The sequence below is a fragment of the Oncorhynchus nerka genome, linkage group LG2 (genome assembly GCF_034236695.1).
Source record: "Oncorhynchus nerka isolate Pitt River linkage group LG2, Oner_Uvic_2.0, whole genome shotgun sequence".
NCBI classification, from domain to species: domain Eukaryota; kingdom Metazoa; phylum Chordata; class Actinopteri; order Salmoniformes; family Salmonidae; genus Oncorhynchus; species Oncorhynchus nerka.
In genome coordinates, this window is record NC_088397.1 from 96,491,595 (window position 1) to 96,510,543 (window position 18,949).

Genomic DNA, 18,949 nt, shown 5'->3' on the forward strand with positions numbered 1-18,949 from the left:
ACCAGTAGTTACTATCTCCTCACAGGGTCCACATGGCCATACAGGGTCCACATGGCCCTGTTACCAGTAGTTACTACCTCTGTACAGGGTCCACATGGCCCTGTTACCAGTAGTTATTACCTCTTTACAGGGTCCACATGGCCCTGTGACCAGTAGTTACTATCTCCTCACAGGGTCCACATGGCCATACAGGGTCCACATGGCTCTGTGACCAGTAGTTATTACCTCCATACAGGGTCCACATGGCCCTGTTACCAGTAGTTACTACCTCTTTACAGGGTCCACATGGCCCTGTTACCAGTAGTTACTATCTCCTCACAGGGTCCACATGGCCATACAGGGTCCACATGGCCCTGTGACCAGTAGTTATTACCTCCGTACAGGGTCCACATGGCCCTGTTACCAGTAGTTATTACCTCTGTACAGGGTCCACATGGCAATACAGGGTCCACATGGCCATACAGGGTCCACATGGCCCTGTTACCAGTAGTTATTACCTCCGTACAGGGTCCACATGGCCCTGTTACCAGTAGTTACTACCTCTTTACAGGGTCCACATGGCCCTGTTACCAGTAGTTACTACCTCTTTACAGGGTCCACATGGCCCTGTGACCAGTAGTTACTACCTCTTTACAGGGTCCACATGGCCCTGTTACCAGTAGTTATTACCTCTTTACAGGGTCCACATGGGCCCTGTGACCAGTAGTTACTACCTCCGTACAGGGTCCACATGGCCCTGTTACCAGTAGTTACTACCTCCTCACAGGGTCCACATGGCCCTGTGACCAGTAGTTACTACCTCCTCACAGGGTCCACATGGCCATACAGGGTCCACATGGCCCTGTTACCAGTAGTTACTACCTCCATACAGAGTCCACATGGCCCTGTTACCAGTAGTTACTACCTCTTTACAGGGTCCACATGGCCCTGTTACCAGTAGTTACTACCTCCATACAGAGTCCACATGGCCCTGTTACCAGTAGTTACTACCTCTGTACAGGGTCCACATGGCCATACAGGGTCCACATGGCCCTGTTACCAGTAGTTACTACCTCTTTACAGGGTCCACATGGCCCTGTGACCAGTAGTTACTACCTCTGTACAGGGTCCACATGGCCCTGTTACCAGTAGTTATTACCTCTGTACAGGGTCCACATGGCCATACAGGGTCCACATGGCCATACAGGGTCCACATGGCTCTGTGACCAGTAGTTATTACCTCCATACAGGGTCCACATGGCCCTGTTACCAGTAGTTACTACCTCTTTACAGGGTCCACATGGCCATACAGGGTCCACATGGCTCTGTGACCAGTAGTTATTACCTCCATACAGGGTCCACATGGCCCTGTTACCAGTAGTTACTACCTCTTTACAGGGTCCACATGGCCCTGTTACCAGTAGTTACTATCTCCTCACAGGGTCCACATGGCCATACAGGGTCCACATGGCCCTGTTACCAGTAGTTATTACCTCCGTACAGGGTCCACATGGCCCTGTGACCAGTAGTTATTACCTCCGTACAGGGTCCACATGGCCCTGTTACCAGTAGTTATTACCTCCGTACAGGGTCCACATGGCCCTGTTACCAGTAGTTACTACCTCTTTACAGGGTCCACATGGCCCTGTTACCAGTAGTTACTACCTCTTTACAGGGTCCACATGGCCCTGTTACCAGTAGTTACTACCTCTTTACAGGGTCCACATGGCCCTGTTACCAGTAGTTATTACCTCTTTACAGGGTCCACATGGCCCTGTGACCAGTAGTTACTACCTCCGTACAGGGTCCACATGGCCCTGTTACCAGTAGTTACTACCTCCTCACAGGGTCCACATGGCCCTGTGACCAGTAGTTACTACCTCCTCACAGGGTCCACATGGCCATACATGGTCCACATGGCCCTGTTACCAGTAGTTACTACCTCCATACAGAGTCCACATGGCCCTGTTACCAGTAGTTACTACCTCTTTACAGGGTCCACATGGCCCTGTTACCAGTAGTTACTACCTCCATACAGAGTCCACATGGCCCTGTTACCAGTAGTTACTACCTCTGTACAGGGTCCACATGGCCATACAGGGTCCACATGGCCCTGTTACCAGTAGTTACTACCTCTTTACAGGGTCCACGTGGCCCTGTGACCAGTAGTTACTACCTCTTTACAGGGTCCACATGGCCCTGTTACCAGTAGTTACGACCACCGTACAGAGTCCACATGGCCATACAGGGTCCACATGGCCCTGTGACCAGTAGTTACTACCTCCATACAGGGTCCACATGGCCATACAGGGTCCACATGGCCCTGTGACCAGTAGTTACTATCTCCTCACAGGGTCCACATGGCCATACAGGGTCCACATGGCCCTGTTACCAGTAGTTACTACCTCTGTACAGGGTCCACATGGCCCTGTTACCAGTAGTTATTACCTCTTTACAGGGTCCACATGGCCCTGTGACCAGTAGTTACTATCTCCTCACAGGGTCCACATGGCCATACAGGGTCCACATGGCTCTGTGACCAGTAGTTATTACCTCCATACAGGGTCCACATGGCCCTGTTACCAGTAGTTACTACCTCTTTACAGGGTCCACATGGCCCTGTTACCAGTAGTTACTATCTCCTCACAGGGTCCACATGGCCATACAGGGTCCACATGGCCCTGTGACCAGTAGTTATTACCTCCGTACAGGGTCCACATGGCCCTGTTACCAGTAGTTATTACCTCTGTACAGGGTCCACATGGCAATACAGGGTCCACATGGCCATACAGGGTCCACATGGCCCTGTTACCAGTAGTTATTACCTCCGTACAGGGTCCACATGGCCCTGTTACCAGTAGTTACTACCTCTTTACAGGGTCCACATGGCCCTGTTACCAGTAGTTACTACCTCTTTACAGGGTCCACATGGCCCTGTTACCAGTAGTTACTACCTCTTTACAGGGTCCACATGGCCCTGTTACCAGTAGTTATTACCTCTTTACAGGGTCCACATGGCCCTGTGACCAGTAGTTACTACCTCCGTACAGGGTCCACATGGCCCTGTTACCAGTAGTTACTACCTCCTCACAGGGTCCACATGGCCCTGTGACCAGTAGTTACTACCTCCTCACAGGGTCCACATGGCCATACAGGGTCCACATGGCCCTGTTACCAGTAGTTACTACCTCCATACAGAGTCCACATGGCCCTGTTACCAGTAGTTACTACCTCTTTACAGGGTCCACATGGCCCTGTTACCAGTAGTTACTACCTCCATACAGAGTCCACATGGCCCTGTTACCAGTAGTTACTACCTCTGTACAGGGTCCACATGGCCATACAGGGTCCACATGGCCCTGTTACCAGTAGTTACTACCTCTTTACAGGGTCCACATGGCCCTGTGACCAGTAGTTACTACCTCTTTACAGGGTCCACATGGCCCTGTTACCAGTAGTTACTACCACCGTACAGAGTCCACATGGCCATACAGGGTCCACATGGCCCTGTGACCAGTAGTTACTACCTCCATACAGGGTCCACATGGCCATACAGGGTCCACATGGCCCTGTGACCAGTAGTTACTATCTCCTCACAGGGTCCACATGGCCCTGTTACCAGTAGTTACTACCTCTGTACAGGGTCCACATGGCCCTGTTACCAGTAGTTATTACCTCTTTACAGGGTCCACATGGCCCTGTGACCAGTAGTTACTATCTCCTCACAGGGTCCACATGGCCATACAAGGTCCACATGGCTCTGTGACCAGTAGTTATTACCTCCATACAGGGTCCACATGGCCCTGTTACCAGTAGTTACTACCTCTTTACAGGGTCCACATGGCCCTGTTACCAGTAGTTACTATCTCCTCACAGGGTCCACATGGCCATACAGGGTCCACATGGCCCTGTGACCAGTAGTTATTACCTCCGTACAGGGTCCACATGGCCCTGTTACCAGTAGTTATTACCTCTGTACAGGGTCCACATGGCCAGGGTCCACATGGCCATACAGGGTCCACATGGCCCTGTTACCAGTAGTTATTACCTCCGTACAGGGTCCACATGGCCCTGTTACCAGTAGTTACTACCTCTTACAGGGTCCACATGGCCCTGTTACCAGTAGTTACTACCTCTTTACAGGGTCCACATGGCCCTGTTACCAGTAGTTACTACCTCTTTTACAGGGTCCACATGGCCCTGTTACCAGTAGTTATTACCTCTTTACAGGGTCCACATGGCCCTGTGACCAGTAGTTACTACCTCCGCCACAGGGTCCACATGGCCCTGTTACCAGTAGTTACTACCTCCTCACAGGGTCCACATGGCCCTGTGACCAGTAGTTACTACCTCCTCACAGGGTCCACATGGCCATACAGGGTCCACATGGCCCTGTTACCAGTAGTTACTACCTCCATACAGAGTCCACATGGCCCTGTTACCAGTAGTTACTACCTCTTTACAGGGTCCACATGGCCCTGTTACCAGTAGTTACTACCTCCATACAGAGTCCACATGGCCCTGTTACCAGTAGTTACTACCTCTGTACAGGGTCCACATGGCCATACAGGGTCCACATGGCCCTGTTACCAGTAGTTACTACCTCTTTACAGGGTCCACATGGCCCTGTGACCAGTAGTTACTACCTCTTTACAGGGTCCACATGGCCCTGTTACCAGTAGTTACGACCACCGTACAGAGTCCACATGGCCATACAGGGTCCACATGGCCCTGTGACCAGTAGTTACTACCTCCATACAGGGTCCACATGGCCATACAGGGTCCACATGGCCCTGTGACCAGTAGTTACTATCTCCTCACAGGGTCCACATGGCCATACAGGGTCCACATGGCCCTGTTACCAGTAGTTACTACCTCTGTACAGGGTCCACATGGCCCTGTTACCAGTAGTTATTACCTCTGTACAGGGTCCACATGGCCCTGTTACCAGTAGTTACTACCTCTTTACAGGGTCCACATGGCCCTGTGACCAGTAGTTACTACCTCTTTACAGGGTCCACATGGCCCTGTTACCAGTAGTTATTACCTCTTTACAGGGTCCACATGGCCCTGTTACCAGTAGTTACTATCTCTTTACAGGGTCCACATGGCCCTGTTACCAGTAGTTATTACCTCTTTACAGGGTCCACATGGCCCTGTTACCAGTAGTTATTACCTCTTTACAGGGTCCACATGGCCCTGTTACCAGTAGTTACTATCTCTTTACAGGGTCCACATGGCCCTGTTACCAGTAGTTACTACCTCCGTACAGGGTCCACATGGCCCTGTTACCAGTAGTTACTACCTCCATACAGAGTCCACATGGCCCTGTTACCAGTAGTTACTACCTCTGTACAGGGTCCACATGGCCATACAGGGTCCACATGGCCCTGTGACCAGTAGTTACTACCTCTGTACAGGGTCCACATGGCCCTGTGACCAGTAGTTACTACCTCCATACAGAGTCCACATGGCCCTGTTACCAGTAGTTACTACCTCTTTACAGGGTCCACATGGCCCTGTTACCAGTAGTTACGACCACCGTACAGAGTCCACATGGCCATACAGGGTCCACATGGCCCTGTGACCAGTAGTTACTACCTCCATACAGGGTCCACATGGCCATACAGGGTCCACATGGCCCTGTGACCAGTAGTTACTATCTCCTCACAGGGTCCACATGGCCCTGTGACCAGTAGTTACTACCTCCATACAGAGTCCACATGGCCCTGTTACCAGTAGTTACTACCTCTGTACAGGGTCCACATGGCCATACAGGGTCCACGTGGCCCTGTTACCAGTAGTTACTACCTCTTTACAGGGTCCACATGGCCCTGTGACCAGTAGTTACTACCTCCTCACAGGGTCCACATGGCCCTGTGACCAGTAGTTACTACCTCCTCACAGGGTCCACATGGCCATACAGGGTCCACATGGCCCTGTTACCAGTAGTTACTACCTCCATACAGAGTCCACATGGCCCTGTTACCAGTAGTTACTACCTCTTTACAGGGTCCACATGGCCCTGTTACCAGTAGTTACGACCACCGTTCCACATGGCAGGGTCCACATGGCCCTGTGACCAGTAGTTACTACCTCCATACAGGGTCCACATGGCCATACAGGGTCCACATGGCCCTGTGACCAGTAGTTACTATCTCCTCACAGGGTCCACATGGCCATACAGGGTCCACATGGCCCTGTTACCAGTAGTTACTACCTCTGTACAGGGTCCACATGGCCCTGTTACCAGTAGTTATTACCTCTTTACAGGGTCCACATGGCCCTGTTACCAGTAGTTACTACCTCCGTACAGGGTCCACATGGCCCTGTTACCAGTAGTTACTACCTCCATACAGAGTCCACATGGCCCTGTTACCAGTAGTTACTACCTCTGTACAGGGTCCACATGGCCATACAGGGTCCACATGGCCCTGTGACCAGTAGTTACTACCTCCATACAGAGTCCACATGGCCCTGTTACCAGTAGTTACTACCTCTCCACATGGCCACAGGGTCCACATGGCCCTGTTACCAGTAGTTACTACCTCTTTACAGGGTCCACATGGCCCTGTGACCAGTAGTTACTACCTCCTCACAGGGTCCACATGGCCCTGTGACCAGTAGTTACTACCTCCTCACAGGGTCCACATGGCCATACAGGATCCACATGGCCCTGTTACCAGTAGTTACTACCTCCATACAGAGTCCACATGGCCATGTTACCAGTAGTTACTACCTCTTTACAGGGTCCACATGGCCCTGTTACCAGTAGTTACGACCACCGTACAGAGTCCACATGGCCATACAGGGTCCACATGGCCCTGTGACCAGTAGTTACTACCTCCATACAGGGTCCACATGGCCATACAGGGTCCACATGGCCCTGTGACCAGTAGTTACTATCTCCTCACAGGGTCCACATGGCCATACAGGGTCCACATGGCCCTGTTACCAGTAGTTACTACCTCTGTACAGGGTCCACATGGCCCTGTTACCAGTAGTTATTACCTCTTTACAGGGTCCACATGGCCCTGTGACCAGTAGTTACTATCTCCTCACAGGGTCCACATGGCCATACAGGGTCCACATGGCTCTGTGACCAGTAGTTATTACCTCCATACAGGGTCCACATGGCCCTGTTACCAGTAGTTACTACCTCTTTACAGGGTCCACATGGCCCTGTTACCAGTAGTTACTATCTCCTCACAGGGTCCACATGGCCATACAGGGTCCACATGGCTCTGTGACCAGTAGTTATTACCTCCATACAGGGTCCACATGGCCCTGTTACCAGTAGTTACTACCTCCATACAGGGTCCACATGGCCCTGTTACCAGTAGTTATTACCTCTGTACAGGGTCCACATGGCCCTGTTACCAGTAGTTACTACCTCCATACAGGGTCCACATGGCCATACAGGGTCCACATGGCCCTGTTACCAGTAGTTACTACCTCTTTACAGGGTCCACATGGCCCTGTTACCAGTAGTTATTACCTCCGTACAGGGTCCACATGGCCCTGTTACCAGTAGTTACTACCTCTTTACAGGGTCCACATGGCCCTGTTACCAGTAGTTACTACCTCTTTACAGGGTCCACATGGCCCTGTTACCAGTAGTTACTACCTCTTTACAGGGTCCACATGGCCCTGTTACCAGTAGTTATTACCTCTTTACAGGGTCCACATGGCCCTGTGACCAGTAGTTACTACCTCCGTACAGGGTCCACATGGCCCTGTTACCAGTAGTTACTACCTCCTCACAGGGTCCACATGGCCCTGTGACCAGTAGTTACTACCTCCTCACAGGGTCCACATGGCCATACAGGGTCCACATGGCCCTGTTACCAGTAGTTACTACCTCCATACAGAGTCCACATGGCCCTGTTACCAGTAGTTACTACCTCTTTACAGGGTCCACATGGCCCTGTTACCAGTAGTTACTACCTCCATACAGAGTCCACATGGCCCTGTTACCAGTAGTTACTACCTCTGTACAGGGTCCACATGGCCATACAGGGTCCACATGGCCCTGTTACCAGTAGTTACTACCTCTTTACAGGGTCCACATGGCCCTGTGACCAGTAGTTACTACCTCTTTACAGGGTCCACATGGCCCTGTTACCAGTAGTTACGACCACCGTACAGAGTCCACATGGCCATACAGGGTCCACATGGCCCTGTGACCAGTAGTTACTACCTCCATACAGGGTCCACATGGCCATACAGGGTCCACATGGCCCTGTGACCAGTAGTTACTATCTCCTCACAGGGTCCACATGGCCATACAGGGTCCACATGGCCCTGTTACCAGTAGTTACTACCTCTGTACAGGGTCCACATGGCCCTGTTACCAGTAGTTATTACCTCTTTACAGGGTCCACATGGCCCTGTTACCAGTAGTTACTACCTCTTTACAGGGTCCACATGGCCCTGTTACCAGTAGTTACTACCTCTTTACAGGGTTCACATGGCCCTGTTACCAGTAGTTACTACCTCTTTACAGGGTCCACATGGCCCTGTTACCAGTAGTTACTACCTCTTTACAGGGTCCACATGGCCCTGTTACCAGTAGTTATTACCTCTTTACAGGGTCCACATGGCCCTGTGACCAGTAGTTACTACCTCCGTACAGGGTCCACATGGCCATACAGGGTCCACATGGCCCTGTTACCAGTAGTTACTACCTCCTCACAGGGTCCACATGGCCCTGTGACCAGTAGTTACTACCTCCTCACAGGGTCCACATGGCCATACAGGGTCCACATGGCCCTGTTACCAGTAGTTACTACCTCCATACAGAGTCCACATGGCCCTGTTACCAGTAGTTACTACCTCTTTACAGGGTCCACATGGCCCTGTTACCAGTAGTTACTACCTCCATACAGAGTCCACATGGCCCTGTTACCAGTAGTTACTACCTCTGTACAGGGTCCACATGGCCATATAGGGTCCACATGGCCCTGTTACCAGTAGTTACTACCTCTTTACAGGGTCCACATGGCCCTGTGACCAGTAGTTACTACCTCTTTACAGGGTCCACATGGCCCTGTTACCAGTAGTTACGACCACCGTACAGAGTCCACATGGCCATACAGGGTCCACATGGCCCTGTGACCAGTAGTTACTACCTCCATACAGGGTCCACATGGCCCTGTGACCAGTAGTTACTATCTCCTCACAGGGTCCACATGGCCCTGTTACCAGTAGTTACTACCTCTTTACAGGGTCCACATGGCCCTGTTACCAGTAGTTATTACCTCTTTACAGGGTCCACATGGCCCTTTGACCAGTAGTTACTACCTCCGTACAGGGTCCACATGGCCCTGTTACCAGTAGTTACTACCTCTGTACAGGGTCCACATGGCCATACAGGGTCCACATGGGCCTGTTACCAGTAGTTACTACCTCTTTACAGGGTCCACATGGCCCTGTGACCAGTAGTTACTACCTCTTTACAGGGTCCACATGGCCCTGTTACCAGTAGTTACGACCACCGTACAGAGTCCACATGGCCATACAGGGTCCACATGGCCCTGTGACCAGTAGTTACTACCTCCATACAGGGTCCACATGGCCATACAGGGTCCACATGGCCCTGTGCCCAGTAGTTACTATCTCCTCACAGGGTCCACATGGCCATACAGGGTCCACATGGCCCTGTTACCAGTAGTTACTACCTCTGTACAGGGTCCACATGGCCCTGTTACCAGTAGTTATTACCTCTTTACAGGGTCCACATGGCCCTGTGACCAGTAGTTACTATCTCCTCACAGGGTCCACATGGCCATACAGGGTCCACATGGCTCTGTGACCAGTAGTTATTACCTCCATACAGGGTCCACATGGCCATACAGGGTCCACATGGCCCTGTTACCAGTAGTTACTACCTCTTTACAGGGTCCACATGGCCCTGTTACCAGTAGTTACTATCTCCTCACAGGGTCCACATGGCCATACAGGGTCCACATGGCCCTGTTACCAGTAGTTATTACCTCTGTACAGGGTCCACATGGCCATACAGGGTCCACATGGCCATACAGGGTCCACATGGCCCTGTTACCAGTAGTTATTACCTCCGTACAGGGTCCACATGGCCCTATTACCAGTAGTTACTACCTCTTTACAGGGTCCACATGGCCCTGTTACCAGTAGTTACTACCTCTTTACAGGGTCCACATGGCCCTGTTACCAGTAGTTACTACCTCTTTACAGGGTCCACATGGCCCTGTTACCAGTAGTTATTACCTCTTTACAGGGTCCACATGGCCCTGTGACCAGTAGTTACTACCTCCGTACAGGGTCCACATGGCCCTGTTACCAGTAGTTACTATCTCCTCACAGGGTCCACATGGCCATACAGGGTCCACATGGCCCTGTGACCAGTAGTTATTACCTCCGTACAGGGTCCACATGGCCCTGTTACCAGTAGTTATTACCTCCGTACAGGGTCCACATGGCCCTGTTACCAGTAGTTACTACCTCTTTACAGGGTCCACATGGCCCTGTTATCAGTAGTTACTACCTCTTTACAGGGTCCACATGGCCCTGTTACCAGTAGTTACTACCTCTTTACAGGGTCCACATGGCCCTGTTACCAGTAGTTATTACCTCTTTACAGGGTCCACATGGCCCTGTGACCAGTAGTTACTACCTCCGTACAGGGTCCACATGGCCCTGTTACCAGTAGTTACTACCTCTTTACAGGGTCCACATGGCCCTGTTACCAGTAGTTATTACCTCTTTACAGGGTCCACATGGCCCTGTTACCAGTAGTTATTACCTCTTTACAGGGTCCACATGGCCCTGTTACCAGTAGTTACTACCTCTGTACAGGGTCCACATGGCCCTGTTACCAGTAGTTACTACCTCCGTACAGAGTCCACATGGCCCTGTTACCAGTAGTTACTACCTCTGTACAGGGTCCACATGGCCCTGTTACCAGTAGTTACTACCTCCGTACAGAGTCCACATGGCCCTGTTACCAGTAGTTACTATCTCCGTACAGAGTCCAAATGGCCCTGTTACCAGTAGTTACTACCTCTGTACAGGGTCCACATGGCCATACAGGGTCCACATGGCCCTGTGACCAGTAGTTACTACCTCCGTACAGACTCCACATGGCCCTGTTACCAGTAGTTACTATCTCCTCACAGGGTCCACATGGCCATACAGGGTCCACATGGCCCTGTGACCAGTAGTTACTACCTCCGTACAGACTCCACATGGCCCTGTTACCAGTAGTTACTATCTCCTCACAGGGTCCACATGGCCATACAGGGTCCACATGGCCCTGTTACCAGTAGTTATTACCTCCGTACAGAGTCCACATGGCCCTGTTACCAGTAGTTACTACCTCCGTACAGGGTCCACATGGCCCTGTTACCAGTAGTTACTACCTCTTTACAGGGTCCACATGGCCCTGTTACCAGTAGTTACTACCTCTGTACAGGGTCCACATGGCCCTGTTACCAGTAGTTATTACCTCCGTACAGAGTCCACATGGCCCTGTTACCAGTAGTTACTACCTCCGTACAGGGTCCACATGGCCCTGTGACCAGTAGTTACTATCTCCTCACAGGGTCCACATGGCCCTGTTACCAGTAGTTACTACCTCTTTACAGGGTCCACATGGCCCTGTTACCAGTAGTTATTACCTCTTTACAGGGTCCACATGGCCCTGTGACCAGTAGTTACTACCTCCGTACAGGGTCCACATGGCCCTGTTACCAGTAGTTACTACCTCTGTACAGGGTCCACATGGCCATACAGGGTCCACATGGCCCTGTTACCAGTAGTTACTACCTCTTTACAGGGTCCACATGGCCCTGTGACCAGTAGTTACTACCTCTTTACAGGGTCCACATGGCCCTGTTACCAGTAGTTACGACCACCGTACAGAGTCCACATGGCCATACAGGGTCCACATGGCCCTGTGACCAGTAGTTACTACCTCCATACAGGGTCCACATGGCCATACAGGGTCCACATGGCCCTGTGACCAGTAGTTACTATCTCCTCACAGGGTCCACATGGCCATACAGGGTCCACATGGCCCTGTTACCAGTAGTTACTACCTCTGTACAGGGTCCACATGGCCCTGTTACCAGTAGTTATTACCTCTTTACAGGGTCCACATGGCCCTGTGACCAGTAGTTACTATCTCCTCACAGGGTCCACATGGCCATACAGGGTCCACATGGCTCTGTGACCAGTAGTTATTACCTCCATACAGGGTCCACATGGCCCTGTTACCAGTAGTTACTACCTCTTTACAGGGTCCACATGGCCCTGTTACCAGTAGTTACTATCTCCTCACAGGGTCCACATGGCCATACAGGGTCCACATGGCCCTGTGACCAGTAGTTATTACCTCCGTACAGGGTCCACATGGCCCTGTTACCAGTAGTTATTACCTCTGTACAGGGTCCACATGGCCATACAGGGTCCACATGGCCCTGTTACCAGTAGTTACTACCTCTTTACAGGGTCCACATGGCCCTGTTACCAGTAGTTACTACCTCTTTACAGGGTCCACATGGCCCTGTTACCAGTAGTTACTACCTCTTTACAGGGTCCACATGGCCCTGTTACCAGTAGTTATTACCTCTTTACAGGGTCCACATGGCCCTGTGACCAGTAGTTACTACCTCCGTACAGGGTCCACATGGCCCTGTTACCAGTAGTTACTACCTCTTTACAGGGTCCACATGGCCCTGTTACCAGTAGTTATTACCTCTTTACAGGGTCCACATGGCCCTGTTACCAGTAGTTATTACCTCTTTACAGGGTCCACATGGCCCTGTTAGTTATTACCAGGGTCCACATGGCCCTGTTACCAGTAGTTACTACCTCTGTACAGGGTCCACATGGCCCTGTTACCAGTAGTTACTACCTCCGTACAGAGTCCACATGGCCCTGTTACCAGTAGTTACTACCTCTGTACAGGGTCCACATGGCCCTGTTACCAGTAGTTACTACCTCCGTACAGAGTCCACATGGCCCTGTTACCAGTAGTTACTATCTCCGTACAGAGTCCAAATGGCCCTGTTACCAGTAGTTACTACCTCTGTACAGGGTCCACATGGCCATACAGGGTCCACATGGCCCTGTGACCAGTAGTTACTACCTCCGTACAGACTCCACATGGCCCTGTTACCAGTAGTTACTATCTCCTCACAGGGTCCACATGGCCATACAGGGTCCACATGGCCCTGTGACCAGTAGTTACTACCTCCGTACAGAGTCCACATGGCCCTGTTACCAGTAGTTACGACCTCTGTACAGGGTCCACATGGCCCTGTTACCAGTAGTTACTACCTCTGTACAGGGTCCACATGGCCCTGTTACCAGTAGTTACTACCTCCGTACAGGGTCCACATGGCCCTGTGACCAGTAGTTACTACCTCCGTACAGGGTCCACATGGCCCTGTTACCAGTAGTTATTACCTCTTTACAGGGTCCACATGGCCCTGTTACCAGTAGTTATTACCTCTTTTCAGGGTCCACATGGCCCTGTTACCAGTAGTTACTATCTCCTCACAGGGTCCACATGGCCATACAGGGTCCACATGGCCCTGTTACCAGTAGTTACTACCTCCTCACAGGGTCCACATGGCCCTGTTACCAGTAGTTACTACCTCTTTACAGGGTCCACATGGCCCTGTTACCAGTAGTTACTATCTCCTCACAGGGTCCACATGGCCATACAGGGTCCACATGGCCCTGTGACCAGTAGTTGCTACCTCCGTACCTGGTCCACATGGCCCTGTTACCAGTAGTTATTACCTCCGTACAGGGTCCACATGGCCCTGTTACCAGTAGTTACTACCTCCGTACAGGGTCCACATGGCCCTGTTACCAGTAGTTACTACCTCTTTACAGGGTCCACATGGCCCTGTTACCAGTAGTTACTACCTCTGTACAGGGTCCACATGGCCCTGTTACCAGTAGTTATTACCTCCGTACAGAGTCCACATGGCCCTGTTACCAGTAGTTACGACCACCGTACAGGGTCCACATGGCCCTGTTACCAATAGTTATTACCTCTTTACAGGGTCCACATGGCCCTGTGACCAGTAGTTACTACCTCTGTACAGGGTCCACATGGCCATACAGGGTCCACATGGCCCTGTTACCAGTAGTTACTATCTCTGTACAGGGTCCACATGGCCCTGTGACCAGTAGTTACTACCTCCATACAGGGTCCACATGGCCATACAGGGTCCACATGGCCCTGTGACCAGTAGTTACTATCTCTGTACAGGGTCCACATGGCCCTGTGACCAGTAGTTACGACCTCCGTACAGGGTCCACATGGCCCTGTGACCAGTAGTTACTATCTCCTCACAGAGTCCACATGGCCCTGTTACCAGTAGTTACTATCTCTGTACAGGGTCCACATGGCCCTGTGACCAGTAGTTACTACCTCCGTACAGGGTCCACATGGCCCTGTTACCAGTAGTTACTACCTCCGTACAGGGTCCACATGGCCCTGTTACCAGTAGTTACTATCTCTTCACAGAGTCCACATGGCCCTGTTACCAGTAGTTACTACCTCTTTACAGGGTCCACATGGCCCTGTTACCAGTAGTTACTATCTCCTCACAGAGTCCACATGGCCCTGTGACCAGCAGTTACTACCTCTTTACTGAGTCCACATGGCCCTGTTACCAGTAGTTATTACCTCTTTACAGGGTCCACATGGCCCTGTGACCAGTAGTTCCTACCTCCGTACAGGGTCCACATGGCCCTGTTACCAGTAGTTACTACCTCTTTACAGGGTCCACATGGCCCTGTTACCAGTAGTTACTACCTCCGTACAGGGTCCACATGGCCCTGTTACCAGTAGTTACTACCTCTGTACAGGGTTTAAATATTGTACACTTCACTGAGCCCAGGCAACTTGTACTCTATAGGAGAGTGTAAGCAAAGACATTACATTAGTAGAATACCTTCAGGCTATGCTCAAACCCTTCACCCCAACCTGAGCACTTCGTTCTGCCACCTCTGGTCTCTTGGTCCTCCCACCCCTATGGAAGGGCAGTTCCTGCTCAGCCCAATCCAAGCTCTTCTCTTGGTCCTCCCACCACTATGGAAGGGCAGTTCCTGCTCAGCCCAATCCAAGCTCTTCTCTTGGTCCTCCCACCACTATGGAAGGGCAGTTCCTTCTCAGCCCAATCCAAGCTCTTCTCTTGGTCCTCCCACCCCTATGGAAGGGCAGTTCCTGCTCAGCCCAATCCAAGCTCTTCTCTTGGTCCTCCCACCACTATGGAAGGGCAGTTCCTGCTCAGCCCAATCCAAGCTCTTCTCTTGGTCCTCCCACCACTATGGAAGGGCAGTTCCTGCTCAGCCCAATCTAAGCTCTTCTTTTGGTCCTCCCACCCCTATGGAAGGGCAGTTCCTGCTCAGCCCAATCCAAGCTCTTCTCTCGGTCCTCCCACCCCTATGGAAGGGCAGTTCCTGCTCAGCCCAATCCAAGCTCTTCTCTTGGTCCTCCCACCACTATGGAAGGGCAGTTCCTGCTCAGCCAAAACCAAGCTCTTCTCTTGGTCATCCCACCACTATGGAAGGGCAGTTCCTGCTCAGCCCAATCCAAGCTCTTCTCTTGGTCCTCCCAACACTATGGAAGGGCAGTTCCTGCTCAGCCCAATCCAAGCTCTTCTCTTGGTCCTCCCACCACTATGGAAGGGCAGTTCCTGCTCAGCCCAATCCAAGCTCTTCTCTTGGTCCTCCTACCACTATGGAAGGGCAGTTCCTGCTCAGCCCAATCCAAGCTCTTCTCTGTCCTGGCATCCCCCAATGGTGGAACCAGCTTCCCCCTGATGCTAGGACAGCAGAGTCCCTGTTCATCTTCCCCCTGAAGCTAGGACAGCAGAGTCCCTGTCCAGCTTCCCCCTGAAACTAGGACAGCAGAGTCCCTGTCCATCTTCCCCCTGAAGCTAGGAAACAGAGTCCCTGTCCAGCTTCCCCCTGAAACTAGGACAGCAGTGTCCCTGTCCATCTTCCCCCTGAAGCTAGGAAACAGAGTCCCTGTCCAGCTTCCCCCTGAAACTAGGACAGCAGAGTCCCTGTCCAGCTTCCCCCTGAAACTAGGACAGCAGAGTCTCTGTCTAGCTTCCCCCTGAAACTAGGACAGCAGAGTCCCTGTCCAGCTTCCTCCTGAAGCTAGGACAGCAGAGTCCCTGTCCATCTTCCCCCTGATGCTAGGACATCAGTCTCTGACCATCTTCCCCCTGAAACTAGGACAGCAGAGGCCCTGTCCATCTTCCCCCTGAAGCTAGGACAGCAGAGTCTCTGTCCATCTTCCCCCTGATGCTAGGACATCAGAGTCTCTGTCCATCTTCCCCCTGAAGCTAGGACAGCAGAGTCTCTGCCCATCTTCCCCCTGAAGCTAGGACATCAGAGTCTCTGTCCATCTTCCCCCTGAAGCTAGGACAGCAGAGTCTCTGCCCATCTTCCCCCTGAAGCTAGGACATCAGAGTCTCTGCCCATCTTCCTGAAAACACCTGAAACCCTACCTCTTCAAAGAGTATCTTAAATAATCTCCCCCCGAAAAAAATATATACCTTCCTGAACCAACACTTGCACCTCTAACCTCCTTTTGGGGCAGCAGCGTAGCCTAGTGGTTAGAGTGTTGGACTAGTAACCGGAAGGTTGCAAGATCGAATCCCTGAGCTGACAAGGTAAAAATCTGTCGTTCTGCCCCTGAACAAGGCAGTTAACCCACTGTTCCCCGAAAGGCCATCATTGAAAATAAGAATTTATTCTTAACTGACTTGCCGAGTTAAATAAAGGTTAAAGAAATATTGAGGGGAAGTGTACATACTGTAGCTGTCTTCAGATGAATGTACTTAACTGTAAGTCTCTCTAGATAAGAGAGTCAGATAAATGACTCACTAACTGTAAGTCTCTCTCTCAGAGCCACTAGAGTACGGTTCAGGGTCCTGTAGAATATATCCGAGCCACTAGAGTACGGTTCAGGGTCCTGTAGAATATACCCGAGCCACTAGAGTACGGTTCAGTGTCCTGTAGAATATAGGGGTAGGCATAGAAAAAAAGGCATAGCCTACTGGGTAGGACATTTTACATTTACATTTAAGTCATTTAGCAGACGCTCTTATCCAGAGCGACTTACAAATTGGTGCTTTCACCTTATGACATCCAGTGGAACAGCCACTTTACAATAGTGCATCTAGGTCTTTTAAGGGGGTGAGAAGGATTACTTTATCCTATCCTAGGTAGGTAACCTACTGGGTAGGACATACTGTAAAGGCCTAGCCTACTGGGTAGGACATACGGTAAAGGCATAGCCTACTGGGTAGGACACTTCACAGTTGAAGTGTACCGATGATACAAAATACAGGCCTCTACATGCTTTGTAAGTAGGAAAACCTGCAAAATCGGCAGTGTATCAAATACTTGTTCTCCCCACTGTATATCCACTGTCTATCTGTGAATCACAGTTTAAAACTATTGGCAGTGTGGGTGAGATATCACTGCAATGACATTCTGCTATTGTGGAACTACACATCGAGACTAGTGTAGCATGGAACTACACATCGAGACTAGTGTAGCATGGAACTACACATCGAGACTACTGTCTACAGTAGTGTGGCATCACTGAAACAAGGTGCAAGGTTATATTATACAGCATTCAGATAACAGAGCACACATTTGCAACTAAATAAGTAGAGTGTGGATTGTCCTTTGGATTGGACAATTTACTCCAGAACCCGTTTGATTGGACAATACAGTAGAAAAGGGTACAGTAATTTACTCCAGAACCCGTTGGATTGGACAATACAGTAGAAAAGGGTACAGTAATTTACTCCAGAACCCGTTTGATTGGACAATACAGTAGAAAAGGGTACAGTAATTTACTCCAGAACCCGTTTGATTGGACGATAGAGTAGGATAACAATAAGTGGCACCAGAGAGAGAAGGAAGTGAGAAGGAGGGACATACCTTTCTTCTCCTTCTTCTCTTCCTCCCCTGGCTCTCCGGCCCCCAGCAGAGTAAAGATGATGCCGGTCTGAGAGTTGACCCCTACAGCTGTTACCAGCATCCTGCCGGAACCCTCCATCACATGGGTACCTGTAGACACACACACACACACACACACACACACACACACACACACACACAGACAGACGGACAAGGAGATTATGAAACAGAATTATGGATCCTATTCATCAATATCCGATTGGCTGTCAGAGAACAGAAATGGAATGCACTGACCTCTACACTAACATATATACAGTGGTTTGTAACAGTAGGCACAGTACAGTGGTTTGTAACAGCAGGCACAGTACAGTGGTTTGTAACAGCAGGCACAGTACAGTGGTTTGTAACAGCAGGCACAGTACAGTGGCTTGTAACAGCAGGTACAGTGGTTTGTAACAGCAGGCACAGTACAGTGGTTTGTAACAGCAGGCACAGTACAGTGGCTTGTAACAGCAGGCACAGTACAGTGGCTTGTAACAGCAGGCACAGTGGTTTGTAACAGCAGGCACAGTACAGTGGTTTGTAACAGCAGGCACAGTACAGTGGTTTGTAACAGCAGGCACAGTACAGTGGTTTGTAACAGCAGGCACAGTACAGTGGTTTGTAACAGCAGGCACAGTACAGTGGTTTGTAACAGCAGGCACATTACAGTGGTTTGTAACAGCAGGCACAGTACAGTGGCTTGTAACAGCAGGCACAGTACAGTGGTTTGGCATTTCTCCTATTTTGTTGCCTTACAACCTGGAATTAAAATATATTTTTTTTGGGGGGGGGGGGATTGTATCATTTGATTTACGCAACATGCCTTCCACTTTGAAGATGCAAAATATTTTTATTGTGAAACATACAAGAAATAAGACAAAAGAAAACTGAAAACTTGAGTGTGCTTAACTATTCACCCCCCAAAGTCAATACTTTGTAGAGCCACCTTTTGCAGCAATTACAGCTGCATGTCTCTTGGGGT

At 50.8% G+C, this 18,949-nt stretch overlaps 1 protein-coding gene across 1 annotated transcript in view; it reads right to left on the bottom strand.

Moving 5' to 3' along the window:
- The window catches only part of LOC115124942 (plasma membrane calcium-transporting ATPase 2), a 274,814-nt gene that overhangs the window by 110,317 nt on the left and 145,548 nt on the right, over positions 1–18,949 (bottom strand). The window contains exon 5 of the mRNA XM_065004521.1: positions 17,947–18,075. Within this exon, the coding sequence (XP_064860593.1) occupies positions 17,947–18,075 (129 nt within the window). The remainder of the gene's footprint in view (positions 1–17,946; positions 18,076–18,949) is intronic.